This window comes from Sander lucioperca, chromosome 10 (genome assembly GCF_008315115.2).
Source record: "Sander lucioperca isolate FBNREF2018 chromosome 10, SLUC_FBN_1.2, whole genome shotgun sequence".
Classification (NCBI taxonomy): Eukaryota; Metazoa; Chordata; class Actinopteri; order Perciformes; family Percidae; genus Sander; species Sander lucioperca.
In genome coordinates, this window is record NC_050182.1 from 27,944,139 (window position 1) to 27,958,506 (window position 14,368).

Genomic DNA, 14,368 nt, shown 5'->3' on the forward strand with positions numbered 1-14,368 from the left:
CTGTCGAATTTAAACAATCATTTTAGCTCTAATATTTTTTAAACTGCCAACAACACACATTACAAAAACAAAACTATGTGTAACAAAAAGAAAAATATTTTTTATTTTTTTATTATTTTTTTGACTATTCGTGTATTTTAATAAATTAATACATTCTAATAAAGCCAGAGTCCATAAGATGAAGTGCATTATAAGGCAAATATCAATAATATATATATTTTTTAAATGAATAACATCATTTGTTCTCAGCTGTGGTGGTTGCTGTTTGTACGGTCCTGTTCCTGTTAGTTATAATCAGGACTTGTTGTTTCTCATGTGTGTAGACCCCATGCAGAATGTGGTCCAGGTGCTGGAGAAGCAGTATCTGGAGGAGAAGCAGACAGCTCTAGAGGAGCAGAGGGTGATGTATGAACGTGAGCTGGAGTCGCTACGGCAACAGCTGTCGCCCGAGAAAACGGCCCAACACCACCGGAGCAGCAGCGAGCGCCTTACGTTCCCGACGCACACACCACACGGCAAACTGCGACTGTGGACCGAGGAGCGGTTTGTGGAATGCACTGACACACCCTCTCTGTCCACTGCAGGGAGGCCTGCCTCAGGACTGAAAAGCTGAGCTGAGCATTTTCCTGCACATCATTGTAACAGTGACCTGATATTTGAGGTGACAGCTAGTTAGCTTAAGCCATTATCCTCTGACATGACTGAGTTTTTACTGAGATTTCTTTTTTATTTCGCCATCCTTGGTTAACTCCAGCCACTGTGGTTTGAGGGCCAAATCTGAGATGCAAGAATCAGTGACCCTTTTACTAAAATGTAAGCATCACAAGTCAAAGTTCAGTCAGTCACATACACAACTCTGTGTATGTTTTTCACTAGCTGTTCCTGTACATAGGAGTGATGTGCATATTAAATCCACACTGAGGGTACATGATAGGTGGCAGGTCTTCAGCTTCATGAATGAATGAATGATCTGTGTTCTGTCGTCTGTGTGTGTGTGTGTGTGTGTGTGTGTGTGTGCATGTGTCAGCGATGAGCTTTTTCGCCAGAGCCTGTCTCGACTCAGGGAACAGGTCGTGAAAGCCAACACCTTGGTGCGAGAAGCCAACTTTTTGGCAGAAGAGATGAACAAACTGACTGACTATCAGGTCACCCTTCAGATTCCTGCAGCCAACCTCAGCGCCAACCGCAAGGTCAGACCTCTGACCCCCCTGCAATCACACACCAGCACCACATCACCTTACTGGACAGATTTCATTGTCAGTTGTTGAAGTATGAATATGTGCTAAAGTTGAAGTGTCTTAATCTGTTTTTTTATTTAGCGTGGAGCAATAGTAAGCGAGCCGGCCATTCAGGTGCGGAGAAAAGGAAAGGGGACCCAGGTGTGGACCATTGAGAAGCTGGAAAACAAACTGGTGGATATGAGAGACCACTACAGGGACTGGAAGGAAGGCACAGATGAGATGGTAAGAAACAGAGGATCAGAAATAGGAAAAGATAAGTAGAACATATTGTCTGGGTTATTCAGGTTGTTCTCTGTTTTGTTTTTTCTCAGTATAACAAGGCAGACAGTAAACACTGTGACCTATTCTATGAGGCCCAAGAGAACCACAACCTGATAGGAGTGGCCAACATATTTCTAGAGTGCCTTTTCCATGATGTCAAACTGCAGTATGCAGTCCCCATCATCAGCCAACAGGGAGAGGTAAGAGTGCACCAACATTAACAGATTAATACACAAATAAATGAGTCATGGTGCAACCTTTCAATATCCTTATTACATCAGGTCCATATGTAAGGATGATGTACATATATTTAAAATGTACACATTATTGGGCATTTTTATTTGAATGTAGGGGATGATGTCTCCCTGCCTTCTATGTACAGGTAGCAGGCAGGCTGCACATTGAGCTGATGCGAGTGAGTGGAGTCGTACCAGAGCGCCTGTCTGGGGGAGACGACTCGTCAGAGAACTCCAGTGAGAGTAGCTGCTATGAGGTGATGGACACCAATGGGGAGATTGTCCACATGGCCAAGAGGCTAACCTGCAGGGTAACAAAGATGGACATGTTGGAATTGTACAAGGATAGTTTAGTACAACAGTACAACAACGCTCAGTAACTTGTCTCTTTGCTGCAGGTGCGGATCAGGGAGGCTACAGGTCTGCCGCTCAACCTTTCCAACTTTGTCTTCTGTCAGTACACCTTCTGGGAGCACGGTGAGCCCACTGTGGCTCCTCCCATGGTCAGCCCAGACAGACCTTTCCCTCGAAGCCCAGATGCCCAGTTTACTGTCCAGTTTGATCATTGCAAGGTACATTAAAAGGAGCTGCTAGTTGTTTCAATTTGAGGCAGTTAATGCCTCACCTTGAAGCATTAGCTTTAGCCGTAAGTTTTGTTAACTACTTTTATTTTCAAATCAACTCCACTACAAACCTCTTGTCTTTGTGCAGGACTATGCTGTGCATGTGACAGATGAGTTTTTGGAGTTTATATCAGATGGAGCATTGGCCATAGAAGTGTGGGGTCACCGCTGTGCTGGGAACGGACATTCGCTCTGGGAGTTAGACGCACTGGAGGCCAAGACCCAGACGCTCCGAGACAGGTACATGTATCACATGTTTCACTCACACTTTTGCACATACACACACACACCAGAGCATGTGAGCGGAGTGGAGCACGAGCGGGGGGATTTTGGATGGAGTGCAGAGTGGATTTTTCAAATGTTGGAGCATCGCCTTATTTCCTGCCCCATACCTCTCCAATTTAGCTCTGGTACCACTCATACCATAAGTTTGAAGCATGCCCGAGCTCTTCTTTGTGTTACTACAGCAGCACAGTACATGCAGATAAACGGCGCCCGCCCATTCCATGCTGCTAGTGCCTTCCATCCAGCGGACTTTTTGCTGTTGAGCTCCAGGCATAAAGGAGGGGTTGGCTCCGTTCATCTGATAAATACAACAAAGCTTTTTTTCTTTATTTCTGGAGCGAGAGGGGAGCGATTGAGTGGAGCGGGGTGAAATCTAAGTAAGAAATCTAAGAGCGTGGAGCGATATTTAGTGGCCTGGAGTGGGGGAGCAGGGGAGCGGAGGTAAACGGACAGCTCTGTGAGCGAGCAGCGGAAATTCTTACTGTCCACTCTGCTCACATGCTCTGACACACACACACACACACACACACACTGCGGTTTCACACCTCACTAATCTTGGCTGTTGCGTGTTCTAGGTGGAGTGAGGTGTCTCGTAGGATCGAGCTGGTGATCTCCATCCAGGAGCTGAATGAGCAGGGAGAGTACTCATCTGTGGAGCTGCATCCTGGAAAAGACATCAGCACAGGAGGAGTCTTCCAACTCCGACAGGTCAGAGAAAAACTATATATCAAACACATATTTAAGAGGATCATACTGTAACTGTTGCAATTATAAACAGCTGTGTACATGTAGTACTTTGAGAGTGCAGCGCTGGCAGCAGCATTCTGATGTTGAATTATGGGGATTTGTCCAAGCAGGGTCACTCCAGGAGGCTGCAGGTGTGTGTGAAGCCGGTCCAAAACTCAGGTACTCTGCCTCTGCTGGTGGAGGCTGTGCTGTCTGTCTCTATCGGCTGTGTGTCTGCTCGCTCCACCAAACTACAGAGACCACTCGACAGCTACCAGGTCTGTGAAACACAAATACACATTTTTGCATATATTCACATGCAAGTTAGACAATGAACCTATTGTGTTAACAAAAATAGAATGATGGTTTGTATGTAATTGATTCTGCGTTTTGGGAACAGTACACTTGTTTCATGCCAGTGATGTACAATATTATGCTGAATTAGCCAAAGTATGTTTAGTCCAACTCTGGTTTCGTGTCATCTGAGTAGCTGGCAGTGAGTCTAAAGAAGGCCAAGGAATGTGCAATCTCATTAGTGCCCTGTTTGTTCTGTTAACATGCACTGATGTGCCCTGATGTAGAAAGGAAGCGACAATTTGATATTAACTCTTCTCTTTTTTTTTTTCCACATTTAGAATAATTTAAAGAGTAATTGTTTTTAAAGGCATTTCTTACTCAAACACATACATACATGGACGTAAATGTATCTTTCACATCACATCTCAGATTCCTAGAAAGTTACATGAGCAGTGAATGGTAAACTATGAGCTGTCATGTGAGGGCTTATTTCTGGTTCCCCACATTTGACTGAGTGTGTTCTCTCTTGCCAGAGAGAGAAGGAAGACGATATGGATAGTTATCAGGTACCCTTTCAGTCTCCCACTGCTGCTGCTCCCCCTGTAGTTCACTCTGCAGCATGAAGGAAACCAACTTCATCATATGTTTGCGACTAGGCCTGTTGCTGAGGGCATGTGAGGCAGGAGGCAGAGGGCTGTGCCAACTAAACGAGTGCTTTATTAAAAAGCAGCTGCACATGTGGATGATTTCTGACGCTGTAATTAGCAATCGCACCAACCAATCGTTGGCAGCCCTCGATGCAAAATACAGTTCCACCCATGGCTGAGCTCCCAGCCAGCAGTCTGTCTGCCAGGGATCCTGTCCCACTCTCTCGCCTTCCCCCTCAGGTTGCTGCACACTAATGCTTGTCACTACTGAAGAGCTGCAGGAATAATAAGCCTCACTATTTCATATGGGCATTGCATGGCTGCATGATTTACAGTACTTTGCATGGTGGAAGTGTGCTCACGTCAGAAGCGTAATAAGGTTGGCTTTGAGGTCTGTTGGTTACTGTGGACATTGTGGTTCCCTCACAGAGTGATCTGCTGTACATCCAGGTAGGACTTTGCGTTCCTGTGGCTGCCATGTTGGTGTGTGCATGCAAGTGTGTGTGTGTGTGTGTGTGTGTGTGTGTGTGTGTGTGTGTGTGTGTGTGTGTGTGTGTATGTGTGTGTGTGTCTGTGTGTCTGTGTATATGTGTGTGAATGCATGTGTGTGAGTTGTAAAAGGGTTGAAATGAGGTTTTGTGTGTGTGTGTGTGTGTGTGTGTGTGTGGGCGGGCGCGTGCGCGCGTGTGTGCATGCGTGTGTGTGTGTGTGTGTGTGTTTTGAAATTTTGACCATAATCGTTTTTCAGCAAAAAAAATGCACCTTGGAACTTAAATTGGCCTAAATTAGCTTTCACTTGGCTTGGCATAAAGGAGGGGTTATGGTACTCCCTCAGACAAATCAGCTCTGTGCACCCTCACCTTGCCCTGTTACACTGCACTGTGCCCTGCAGCAGGTCCTCTGCCTTACTGAGCCAGCTGCCACTGATTCTGGTCTCTGCCTGTTTCCAGGAGGAAGACCTCAACTGTGTTCGAGAGCGTTGGTCAGAGGCCCTGATCAAACGTCGGGAGTACCTTGATGAACAAATCAAGAAAATCATCAACAAACACGGCAAGTCCTCAGCCCTGCGTTATAGCTACCACTTGCTGAAGGACCTGTAGCGTGGCTGCCGTGGGTTGTCTGTATTTCTAGTGTTGTAATGAAACCTCTCTCCTCATTCATGTATGCAGAGAAGTCAGAGGAGGATATTGAGCGTGAGGCTCGGCTGGTGGAGCAGTGGGTTGGCCTGACTGAAGAGAGAAACGCAGTGCTGGTACCTGCACCTGGCAGTGGCATCCCTGGAGCTCCAGCAGACTGGTACAAAACACAAACTCACTCTCATGCACATGACAGACTTAACTGCATTTGCAGCCATTAACCTCATATTCACTTCATTGTAGGACCCCACCTACAGGAGTGGAAGCTCACATCCCTGTTCTTTTCCTGGATTTAAATGGTAAAGCAGACACATCCTTGATCTCAACTGATATTTCACAGGTTCCTTTCAGGCCTAAAGGAACACTAACTTTCTTTCATTGTCTTTCATGCCCCCAGCGGATAATCTGACAGTGAATGAGCAGCTGACCGGTCCACATGCTGCAGGCGTTAACTCTATCCTGCCCAAGGAGCATGGAAGCCAGTTCTTCTATTTGCCCATTATCAGGCACAGTGATGAAGAGGTAAACAATTGGTTTGATTTTACTGCCCTCCTGTGGCCAAAAAGGGAACTCTAGGAAACATAAACAAGTACAAATGCAGCTGTAGTTTCAAAGCTTGTGGTGTGTCTTATAAAGCTGAGTGACACAGCATAAACATAACGTATTGGTGTATCCATTGCTTCTTCATCTACTAGTTGTATGTAGTGTATTTGTGTAAAAATACATGTCATATTTCGGCGTGAGGCTCTTTGTAGAATTTTGCTGATTTTACTACTTTAATTGTTGCTAGAGGTTCTTTTTTTCTCAGATAATTACACACAGACAAGAGCACTTTATGGCAAAACAATTTTTTTTTCCTACAATTATGCGCATAATTGAACAACTACACATGAAAGCAATGATTTAAAAGAAAAGTCCTCTTCATTTTTTGTTTGATGTTGAACAGCAGCGCTAACCATACAGTGCACACCACTCTCTTTACTGTGCGCAAGTGTGATGAGATGGTGATTTTAATGCTCATTAGCAAACTGCTGCAAACCCAAAGCTACATGACTGTAATCCATGTCTCTGTGTGTCATAACTGACTGGAACAGATTTTCTCTTTGTAGATTCTGGAGCTACATTAATAAAAACACAACTCTTCCAATTCACCAGGTGTCGGCAGTGTGTTCCTGGGACTCATCCATCCATGATTCTGTGCACCTCAACCGCATCACATCTCCTAATGAACGCATTTATCTGATCATCAAAGCCACGGTGCAGCTCAGCCACCCTGCCTCCATGGAGCTGGTGCTCCGCAAGAGGATCGCTGTCAACATCTACAACAAACAGGTTTGTACAAGAGGGATCAGATTTAATCAGAGGGGAGTCAGCCCACAGCAGAGGTGGGTGTTAGCAGCAATGGATTGTGTTTTGATGATCAACATAGTATTGTTTTTCTACAGAGTTTCACTCAGAGTCTCAAGAGAAGAATGTCCTTAAAGAATGCGCTTTATTCTTGTGGTGTGACTTATGAGATCGTTTCCAACATACCAAAGGTACAACTTTTTCATTTTACCTCTATGTCTAACAATGGCTGCTTTCCGGATGTGTGACAAATAACCAGTTTGGTGTTTATCTTCATCCGCCCCTTCTATGTTTTTTTTCTTTCCTGTTCAGGCCTCAGAGGAGCCAGAGGAAAGAGAAACCTTGGCCCTCATGGCTGCTCGCGGGGACAGTGAGGAGACTCAGGATGGAGAAACCTACATAGAGAAGTACACACGGGGAGTTCTGGAGGTGGAGAACATCCTCAGTCTGGAGAGGTTAAGACAGGTATTTTACACAGTAGCATACTAACATACTGACATACTGAGACACAAACAATCCGACTGAGTAACTGACATGTTAACCCTTGTGTTGTCTTCCCTTCAACCTTGAAAAAAATGTTTTTGATGCCTTTTTTTCACAGTTTGTTTTTGCTTTTTCCAACGTTTTAAATTTTTAAATTTTTCTTCTACACATTTTCAGCGCTTATTTCTACGTCCCATATTTTCTGATCTAAAACAAAAATTTAAAACGTGTCAATGTGACCCGAAGTCAGCACAAGGGTTAAGATGCACCTGTCTTGTTTTTTTCTCCCTTGAAGGCTGTGACAGTGAAGGAAGTGCTCACTACCAAGGGGAGACACCTAAGAAGGAGTATCAGCACACCAAATGTACAGCATGTAATGAATACATCACTCACTGCACTGCCCACAGAACCATATGGAAATAATTGTTATTAGATAATATGACGCTGATAACACATTGTTTCTTGCTCTCCAGTCTTCATGTAGTAAAACAGACCTGACTGGTTGTGAGGATGAAGACTGTAAGGTAAGTCAGGTCTGATGTTAGACTACATTTAACTCCATCAACTTGTGAAAAGGCATAGCTTTTCTCTGAGCTAAATGCTGCTTGTCATAATTGCCCCTTTGAAAATAAAAATCTCTCCCTCCTTTACACTAGAGGTTTTCACTTGAGCCATGAGCTTGTACACGGTTAAAAGTATTTTAGCTGCAGCTCTACTTTAACCTCACTGCAATACTTTGCAATATAACATGTATTATTGTCTAGGACCACTGTGATCATGTGGACAGCACCAACTGCAATCCCCCGGAGGGCTCGCTTTGTACCACACCCATCAAAAGCAAGGAGAATCCAGGTAAACTACAGAAACAGCAAATGTGCAGCAGCTACATTGCGTCCTCACTTATTTTGTGTGTGAAACTGTGTTTGTGTTGCTACATTATAACTGGGTTACTTACCTCTGAATGCAACCACGCAGGTTTGGTTCCAGAGAGCCCTTCGTTTTTCAACTCCAGTCCCTTCAAAGTCCTCTCCCCTCAGCCACCTAAGTTCCTCAAGTCCCTGCTGCCTGTCAAAGAAGAGAACAAGGCGAAGAAAGTCCTGGAGGCCCGGCCGCTGCTGGGACAAGAGGTAAGGAGGATAAATTCACTGTTTCTCAAGAGGGGAGAATTCATGTCTTTGTTTTTGCCATGTTGCTCCAACATATCCTTGTTTTGTCAGTCCTCTGTCAAACCTCATTTTCACATTTTACCAAGTCACTTATCACATCAAATTGCATTTCCACAACATGGTACACTTATTGACATTGACAACAATTACTAATTGTCCAAAGCCGCTTGATGATTTTTGTGAGAATTGCTTTGCTATTGTGTGACTGGCTGAAAAAAACACGATGGCACCATTCACTGTGGTTATGTCACTGTATTGAAATGAAAGAGCATGACTCACAGGAGCATGACTTCAACTGGGTAGAGCCACAACGGTATATTAGACAAAGCTATGCTATAAAATCTCATGCCTGAGTTTGTTTGTGATCATTGTGATAGTGTGGCTGTTCCAACTATTTAAACTAACCATATATATATATGTCTTCAACCGTGCTTGAAGTGGAATACAAGAGGTGCAGCTACAAATCAGTCCATGTCAGGGATGCTGTGGTTGGGAAGTAGAGGTATTTAGCTAGCAGCAAAATGGTTCAGTAAACAGCAGGATTAGAGTGTAGTAGTAGTAATATAATAGTGTGTGGATATGAGAGAACAAGGGTCAAGAGACTACAAACATATCACAGGAAGTGGTGGTGCGCTAAAAAGTACATTGTTTTTTTTTTTAAACATGTATTGAATTTTTTATACATTTTACAGACAAAAACAGTACAACAAGGCACATAACATAAAACAGAAAAGAGACCAAGGATCAAATGTAGTAGCTGTAGTATCCACAGTCATAAATCTGTACATCCATAGGTGTATGCTTACATGAAAAACATACCGCCGTTGTTTATCTCAACACCGTATAGTACAGATGGCACACTACAGGCATTAAACTAAAAAGTACAGTTACTCACTCTTAGGACACTTCAAGCACTGTTTGTTATGTGAAATATCAAACTGCATGGCACTAACTGTGTAACTGGCCTGCCCAGCTCCATGCATGCTGTGTGCGTGTGTGTGTGTGTGAAGTGTTGTTCTGACCCATTCGCAGAGCATGCGCTCATGTGTGGACAGCCCTGCACTGCTCCCCCCTCCCTGTCCCTGGCGCCGGCCCAGGGCAGGCAGCGAGGGCCACTGCAAGCCTTCCACCTCCACCCCCACCTCCACTCCCACCAGCAGGCAGCTCAGCCACACACTGCCACACACTGCTGTAAGTGCTACACACACCAGCACACACGGCTCTGAGGGTTACTGTAAGAGTTTTTCACACACACACACACACACACACACACACACACACACACACATACACCCCAGGACACACTAATGTGACACACTCACACTGCTGTAAGTATATCTCCACATAATGAGGTTCAAACATGAAATTGTGAGCTCCCTAGCAACACACATACTTTGTTTAAAAGTTCCACCTGTAAGTAAGTCAAAAAGACACAGTTATATAATGGTGAAAACCTCATCTTTGCATTGCACCATGTAGTGCCACTTTTTGGTTGTAGTTTTTGATGTCTTATGTGGTACTCAACATGTGATAAAACCCCTCCTGCTCCATACACTGGACTCACCGCATTTTGTACATTTATGATGATGTAGAGAAGGGAAAACTATGTTATTTGCTATATACAAAAAGAGACAACTGATATTTTTTTTCTTCAGTATGTTAATATTTAGGTTTTAGAAAAGTTGATGACAACTGTTACAGTACTGTCAAGATAATATTGTATGAATGAGTACAATATGATGTAATTATAGCCCTAATAATAATTATTTTTGATAGGGCTAATTTATTTTGGAGCACCCATACTTTGCACTTCCCTCACATTATTATATATACCTCTCTCAACTCTCAAGATCACCAGTTCCTTGAGACTATTAGGTTTACGTTGTCTTTTCTCTGCAGTGTCTGCAGTGAAAAGCTCAGAACTGTAGAATTTGTGGCAGTAGCACACTGCCATGTTACAGTAACAGTTGCTCAACAATAATGTGTAAACTCACACATGGGTACAATAGTACAGCAGCAAACCCCTAAAGAAAGGTGCTACATTATTCATACACTATGTTCAAGTTCCATTACCACATTCCATCACGCCATTTTTCGTTGTCTTCATTCACTTAAAAATAGTGTTTATATAGGCTAATGTTCAGGCTACAGGCTACAGCTGACATCATGTCTGGTGGGATGTGTCTTTTGTCCTGCTGCTCTCATTTTGATCAGCAGGACTCTGAGGATGAGGAGACGGGTGCGGACGTGACTCTGAATCTCAATCGAGGCCCTCAGGACCCCAGCAGCTTCCAGCCTTACATCCCAGAGGACTTTGCCAACTTTGAGATCTACAATGCCAATCTGGAGAACCAGGAGGGGTTTCTATCTTCCCGGTCTGACTTGAAGGGAAGCCGGTGTGGAGGTGGGAGTGGAGAGAAAGAGGTGCCCCGAAGCCCCACGGCCAGCAGTTGCACTAGTGGCTACTTTTCACACAGTGCCTCCAACGCTACGCTGTCTGACATGCCTTTCAGTGCCAGTGAGAGCTCTGACCAGCTCAGCTGCCCTTCCAGAGACCCGCATGACTCTCTCGGCTGCCCTGCTGGAAGAGGCTGCACCCAAACCAAAAGTGTCTCTGTAGGTAGTGACACCCAGCAGACTCCTCTCTCAGGTGGGGGTCAGGAGCTGCTCATCCACCCTGGCTCCTCGCCTGTCAGAGACAAGCAACGAACATTTCCTCTGCCTCACAACTTTGTTCTCAGTGCCAGCCAGGAGTTCACTGACTTTAAAGGGGCAGATGACAGTAATGGAGACAGTGATTTAGCACATTTTACAGAGGGATGGGAGAAGGAGTGCTTGGAGAAAGAAACATGTGACACTGGTAATCAACGCTCATCTGATCTCTCTGGTATTATTAACTCATCTGTTCCTGAAGACACTTCAACTACTACATGCAACTGTCCAAATAATACAGGCTCTGTTAGTGTAGCTGTGTCCTGCCCAAACACAACTGTAGTTTGCACTTCAGCCAGAACCCCAGTATCTGTGCCTGACAAAGTTCCAGCTCCATCTCCAGCATCCCCATCCCCAGTCACACCTCTATCTACAGCCCCATCCTCGGCCCCGACTCCGCGAGCAGGAGGAGAACCTCCAATCGAGGAGCCAGCCCAGGGAGATCTGCCCCACGGGAGTCCCTGTCCCAGCCCAAACCCCAGCAGCGCAGAGCCCTCAGGAGATTCCAGCGGAGATGAGAGCACCCCTGTAGCTCAGCTTCCTGACTGGATGGCCCCAGGGGAGCAGGTGTGGGTGGGGAAGAGGAGAGGGACGGTCCACTATGTCGGAGGGGTGGAGTTTGCTAAAGGGATCTGGATCGGTGTGAAACTTGACATGGCAGTGGGTAAGTCCTTTTAAAAAAACAAGAACTAATACATGTATATATATAATGGAACACTTTTTGCTTGAAATATGTTGAGGTAATTTAGAAATAGTGTCGTAATGACATAGTTTGTCCACCAGAGAGCGCCTTTAAACATTCCACTCAGTACATATGTTGGTCACAATTCTCTAATAACTATATTTTAGGGATCCTCATAAAAAAAATTCTGTCTAGGTTATGTGTCAATGTAAAAAAAACAAATATCATCCATTATTACACCAGCTTAACCCACGATGGGGCCATGGATAAAAAGTGGCTATGGGCCTGCAGGCTTTTTTTCATGGTTATCAGCCTCAAAAGTCCAGGTTTGCTCAGGCTCCACTGTTTAATATAAGTAGCCTGAAATGCTTTTTCCCTTGTGTATGAGAGGTCCACATAGTTTAAATGTTCAGAACTACAAATGATCCACAACTATTCTACATATCTGTTATGATTGATCTTCCTATAGGTAAGCACAACGGGACTGTCCAGGGCAGGGTGTACTTCCGCTGCCCCCCAGGTCATGGTGTGTTTGTGAAGCCATCTCGTCTCACCAGAGGACCGCCCTCCATGGACACAGAACCACAGACTCTCATCAGATAGGACCCAAAGAAGGGCCACCTTTCTGAGGAATGACAGGGACCCGAGGGTGGTCCTCAGATCTAGTGCCTAATGGGTAAACCGCAAGCTGACTTCAGCATGGCTCCTCTCTGTGTGATGAAGATGCTGATGTATTCTTTGGGTGTGTCTGCTTTCCTAAAACATATCTGACATGTGCATTTAACAAAGGTTTATCCTAATTACTGTTCACTGAAAATTCACTATGCACATATCTGAGTTTTCTATACGGTGATATTTTTGATAGAGAACTTCACTTTCAACTGGTAGTCCATATGGAAATATTACCCACATACATTTTCTTGCATTGGTTTCTGAACATTATATATAATATTTTTATAAGACAATGCATCCTCCCTGAGGCTCATAGTGGAGTAATTTGAAATATGAAGATTAAGAATGTACTACTGTTAATAAAATTGATATTTACATCAATATGATCTGTCAGGGGTAACCAAAGAACTACGGTTCCATATCTGCTGTTACAAGTATTGTGTTATTTTTCTAATGTGCGTTTGTGGAGGTAAACACTATATATCTATGTGTCCAAGTAAAGCTTAGTGCCATGTCTCTAGGAGTAATGCCACATACCCTGAACGGAGGACAAATCTGCTAAACCTGAGTTGCTTTCAGTGTTTGACTGCAGTTATGTTAAATTATCCTGTTGAAGTACTGTAACACTGTGGAGGAAATAATCCCCATTCAGCATGAGACTGTTGCTGTTTGAATGCTTGCACTGGAAAGGATTCTTGGAGAGTTCGCCGACTGTCTTCCATATTGGACTGATGAGATATTGTCTAACTGAAGTGACTGAGAAGCCATGTGTCATCACTTTAATCTGCGGAAACAAAGCAGCTAGGCTTTAACCAAGGCCTGGATGCACTGATGCCTTAATGCCTTGTTTTAATAAAGGCAGGCACATAAACCCCAGAGCTGACCCCAGACTACTCAATGAATTCCATAACAAGTTCACTGAGTTTTAAACTAACTGTATGGATCTGAAACCTGTGTATGTATATCATGATGCCCAGAGGCATTCAAAATGCTACCCAGCCTCGCTGACTGACTAAATACCTTTTTAACTGATTGTCCATCTGCATTTTATATGTAACTGCCTGATACATAACACTACATGTTAAAAGGTACTCAATAATGCATTTTTTTCACATTGGAGGGTTGGATGAATGGGTGCTGGAAGGTATCAGGTTACAGAACATGGCGCAAAAGTAGTGTAGTTATGAAGAAGAGCTGTCCAATGAACTTATATTTTTATGGAAGTGGTGAACTGTGGAACTGACTAGAAATAGTTTTATATCCAAGCTGTAATCAAGTAAATGAAACAAACCCAAGACCTTACTTAAAAGAAGAGAACAAAGCTGCTCTCCCTCATAAGGAGTTGTAAATAGAAATGTATTTGAACATAGTATTTACACTATTATAATGTACAGAATTGTATTTATAATGTATCGCAAACTGTTTTAATTGGTACAAAATGTTCTAGAATAGAACATTTACAATCAGCGTACTGTGTTGACTCTTCATTTGGCTCATTCAAGCTCACTGCATTTGTATAATTTACTGTTTTAGTAGTTTGTCTATCTCATTGATAAACATGTTTCCGTTACATGTCTAATGACTCTCAGTCTAAACTCAATTATTTTCAAATCTTCTCTAATCTTACTTTTTTCTGCTGAGAGGTTGTATTCTTAGGTCCTTTTTAAAGTTGGGTGTGATAGTGCAGGAGCACAGCATGACTATCAGTTTTATGTTTTTAGTTCCCGTCCTTTCTTGTGTTGCATTGTATCCAAGAAAAATCCAGAAAATATCCCCATGCCCTAATGGGACCTTTAATTATAAGTCCATATCTAAAGCGTGCAGAAAGAGGGAATAGTTCTGCAGTGGATTTTG

At 43.7% G+C, this 14,368-nt stretch overlaps 1 protein-coding gene across 6 annotated transcripts in view; it reads left to right on the forward strand.

Moving 5' to 3' along the window:
* kif13a (kinesin family member 13A) overlaps positions 1–14,090 on the forward strand; it is a 39,447-nt gene extending 25,357 nt beyond the window's left edge. The window contains exons 17-40 of one of the 6 annotated variants that reach the window (XM_036006158.1): positions 324–543; positions 1,028–1,190; positions 1,320–1,463; positions 1,553–1,702; positions 1,885–2,049; positions 2,137–2,310; positions 2,450–2,601; positions 3,222–3,354; positions 3,504–3,650; positions 4,203–4,235; positions 5,267–5,366; positions 5,486–5,612; positions 5,696–5,751; positions 5,850–5,974; positions 6,608–6,784; positions 6,898–6,990; positions 7,112–7,264; positions 7,578–7,646; positions 7,756–7,806; positions 8,047–8,134; positions 8,258–8,409; positions 9,481–9,639; positions 10,663–11,824; positions 12,312–14,090. In XM_036006158.1, coding sequence (XP_035862051.1) covers positions 324–543; positions 1,028–1,190; positions 1,320–1,463; positions 1,553–1,702; positions 1,885–2,049; positions 2,137–2,310; positions 2,450–2,601; positions 3,222–3,354; positions 3,504–3,650; positions 4,203–4,235; positions 5,267–5,366; positions 5,486–5,612; positions 5,696–5,751; positions 5,850–5,974; positions 6,608–6,784; positions 6,898–6,990; positions 7,112–7,264; positions 7,578–7,646; positions 7,756–7,806; positions 8,047–8,134; positions 8,258–8,409; positions 9,481–9,639; positions 10,663–11,824; positions 12,312–12,445 — 4,127 coding nt within the window. In that variant the 3' untranslated portion in view covers positions 12,446–14,090. Of the gene's footprint in view, positions 1–323; positions 544–1,027; positions 1,191–1,319; positions 1,464–1,552; positions 1,703–1,884; positions 2,050–2,136; positions 2,311–2,449; positions 2,602–3,221; positions 3,355–3,503; positions 3,651–4,202; positions 4,236–5,266; positions 5,367–5,485; positions 5,613–5,695; positions 5,752–5,849; positions 5,975–6,607; positions 6,785–6,897; positions 6,991–7,111; positions 7,265–7,577; positions 7,656–7,755; positions 7,807–8,046; positions 8,135–8,257; positions 8,410–9,480; positions 9,640–10,662; positions 11,825–12,311 lie in introns of all 6 variants that reach the window. The other 5 variants (XM_031299045.2, XM_036006157.1, XM_036006160.1 and 2 more) reach the window with 5 other exon arrangements.
* The last annotated feature ends 278 nt before the right edge of the window (positions 14,091–14,368 follow it).